The 2,879-nt window shown below is 37.4% G+C and overlaps 1 protein-coding gene across 1 annotated transcript; it reads right to left on the bottom strand.

Moving 5' to 3' along the window:
• Positions 1–1,045: 1,045 nt before the first annotated feature.
• Positions 1,046–1,987, bottom strand: LOC121136094 (olfactory receptor 4N2-like). The gene has a single exon (XM_040735761.1). It carries the CDS (start codon positions 1,985–1,987, stop codon positions 1,046–1,048), a length of 942 nt encoding a protein of 313 aa, XP_040591695.1.
• Positions 1,988–2,879: the final 892 nt, after the last annotated feature.

The following is a 2,879-nucleotide window of genomic DNA, read 5'->3' as shown; positions in this document are numbered from 1 at the left end:
ATATGCTTCTCCTATGCTCTAGATGAAGAGAAAGGTATTAGACTACAGTGTGGGCAGTGAAATAGAGAATGAAAGCTCTAAGGATCAAAAGAAGTTGTGTCTCAACTCCAGTAAAAGAAGAAATAAGAAATGTGAATAACTTGCTTGTGTTTTATACCAGGTGAACTAGAGAATACTAACAGATGAGGGTGAGGACCTTAGCAAGGTAGCAAAAAATCCTCTACCTCTTGGCTCTTGATATTTTATAAACTATTATGCCTTGAATCAAAACAAGTTAACCTATTCCTAAAATCTTATGGTGATGATCCATTACACAACCAACAAAATTGTGAATTACTTTTATTTTTCTTAAAACACTAAGATATTATTACTACTATTAGGGGATAGACACTGGAACTCTTTGTTTCAACCTGAAGCCTATCTTAGTTAGGGTTACTATTGCTATGATAAAATGTCATGACCAAAAGCAAAACTGGGAGGGAAGAGATTATTTTTCTTACATTTTCATCAATCAATGAATTCAGGATAGGAACTCAACAGGGCAGAAACCTGGAGGCTAGAGCTGATACAGAACCTCTGTGAAAGTGCTACTTAATGACTTCATTGGCTTGACCTCTTACAGAACTCAGAACCACCAGCCCAAGGGTGGCACCCACGTACAATGTTGTGGGCCCTCCTCTATCAATTGCTAATTTAAAAAATGCCCTACAGCTAGACTTTGTGGGAAATTTCTCCGTTGAGGTTCCCTCCTTTCAGATTACTTTAACTTGTGTCAAGTTGACTTAAAACAAGCCAACACAAGGCCCTTTACTGTTTTTTTAAATCATATGTCTTATTAACTGTGATCTCTACATTCATCATGCTCATCCAATATACCTCAATAACTCTGTTACTCCTTTTTCAATTTTTAAAACATACAAAGTTTAATCTTTCTCTGTATAATTCTACCAAATCACCTATACCATTCCTGAAAAAGAGATATATTCAAACCAAAAGCACTTGTTTTATAACAATGGATGCCATGCAAAATTATCACCTTGATTGCTCATTTAAAAACCAGTTGACAAACTATATGTCGATTGAGTAACTTTTTCATGGAAGTTTTTACTTCCTGGTTTCGAAGAGTATAAATCACAGGATTCATCAAGGGAAATATTACTGTGTGAAAGAAAGAAACCACTTTGTCAGCTGACAGGGCTGTGAATGGACGTGTATAGATGAAAATTGCAGGTCCACACATAAGAAATATGATTATTACATGAGTGGTACAAGTGGATATAGCTTTGTTCTTTCCTTGAGAAGCTGACCTGTGAACATGGCATAAAATAACTGCATAGGAAGTCAGAAGCCCAAGGAAGCACAAGAGAGTAAGCAGTCCACTATTGAAGATCATTAGGAGCTCAACAGCAAAGGTGTCTGTACAGGCTAACTTGATGACCTGAGGCACATCACAGAAGAAGTTATCTACATGGTTTGGACCACAAAAGGGCAAACGGAGAATGAGGATGACCTGAAGAATGGAGTGAAAAAAGCCTCCAAACCACAGGGCCAACAACATCACATAACAGGCTCTAGGACTCATGACAGAGGAATAGTGTAAAGGCTGGCAGATGGCAATGTAACGGTCAAAGGCCATCACAACCAGAAGTAACCCTTCCCCTCCTCCAAGGAAATGCAAGAAAAATAGCTGAGTGATGCAGTCTTTATAGGAGATTACCTTCTTCTCAGAGAAGATGTCTACCAACATCCTGGGAGTCACAATGAAGGAGTAGGAGGCATCCAGGAAAGCCAGATTTCCCAGGAAGAAATAAAGTGGGGCACTGAGTCCAGGATCTGACCTGATGGTGATTATGATGAGAACATTTCCAGGCAAGATGATGATGTAAAAAATTAAGCTCAGAACAAAAACCAAGAGCTGAATGTCATATGATTGGGTCAGTCCTATGAGGATGAATTCTGTGACAACTGTCCTGTTTTCTGTCTCCATCATCAGTCCCTACAGAACATAACAAATAAGGCAATTTTCTCTTTTTGGACTAAGTCATAGTTATTTTCCTTCTAAAAGCATGGTTAGGCACAATTATATTATCTCATTCTACATCTAGACCATCTTCTCTGTCCTTTAACTATTATAGCTCATAAAACATCTTGTTCTGGAAGCCACACCTCCATGCCACCTTTATTGCAGTATCAGTTTGACCCATATTAAATACAAATATCATTGCCCTGGGTTTATTCCTCATTGTCCTGAAAAAGATTATTTGTTTCCCTGAGAGAATAAAAAATAATTGATAAAAGTATTGAAATCTTCATAAATACATTTTATGAGAAACTGGATATAGATTGATAGCAAAGAGGAGTGAGTCATATATTAATGACATCATAACTGTTTCATATGTATATATCAATGCTATTGAACTGTGTATTAGTTGATATTTGCTTTTTAGAGATTTGCTTTATATAATGCCCTAAAAACCACTCATTTACTAAGAACATCTTATTTTCCTTACAGCAGATGTAGTCATTAACCAGGTTCAATACAGCTCAATTGAAAAATGATAAACTGATAATTTCCCGTGTAATTAATTATCTTGCTATGAAGACTATGCTTTGAATCAGAATTGACAAGATAAAATATTGTTACAAAAACTAGCTTATTCAAGCCTACTCCCTAAGGCTCCATGCTCAACCTTAATGAATGGGAGAGGAGCCTGGCCCTACCCTAACCTATTGTGCCAGACTATGTTGACTTTTCATGGGAGCCCTTACCCATGAGGAGGAGTGAAGTATTGGTGGGCTAGAGGGGCAACGTTGGGGGCAGGAGGAGGTGTAGAAGGGAAGACTGTGGTTTGAATGTAAAATGAAATTTTAAAACTTCA

This window comes from Mesocricetus auratus, unplaced genomic scaffold (genome assembly GCF_017639785.1).
Source record: "Mesocricetus auratus isolate SY011 unplaced genomic scaffold, BCM_Maur_2.0 Super-Scaffold_100048, whole genome shotgun sequence".
Classification (NCBI taxonomy): domain Eukaryota; kingdom Metazoa; phylum Chordata; class Mammalia; order Rodentia; family Cricetidae; genus Mesocricetus; species Mesocricetus auratus.
This window is presented reverse-complemented; position numbering and strand designations above follow the sequence as displayed.

Coding starts and splice junctions, on each gene's coding strand:
- LOC121136094 (XM_040735761.1), bottom strand. CDS start 1,987: ATGGAGACAGAAAACAGGACAGTTGTCACAGAATTCATCCTCATAGGA.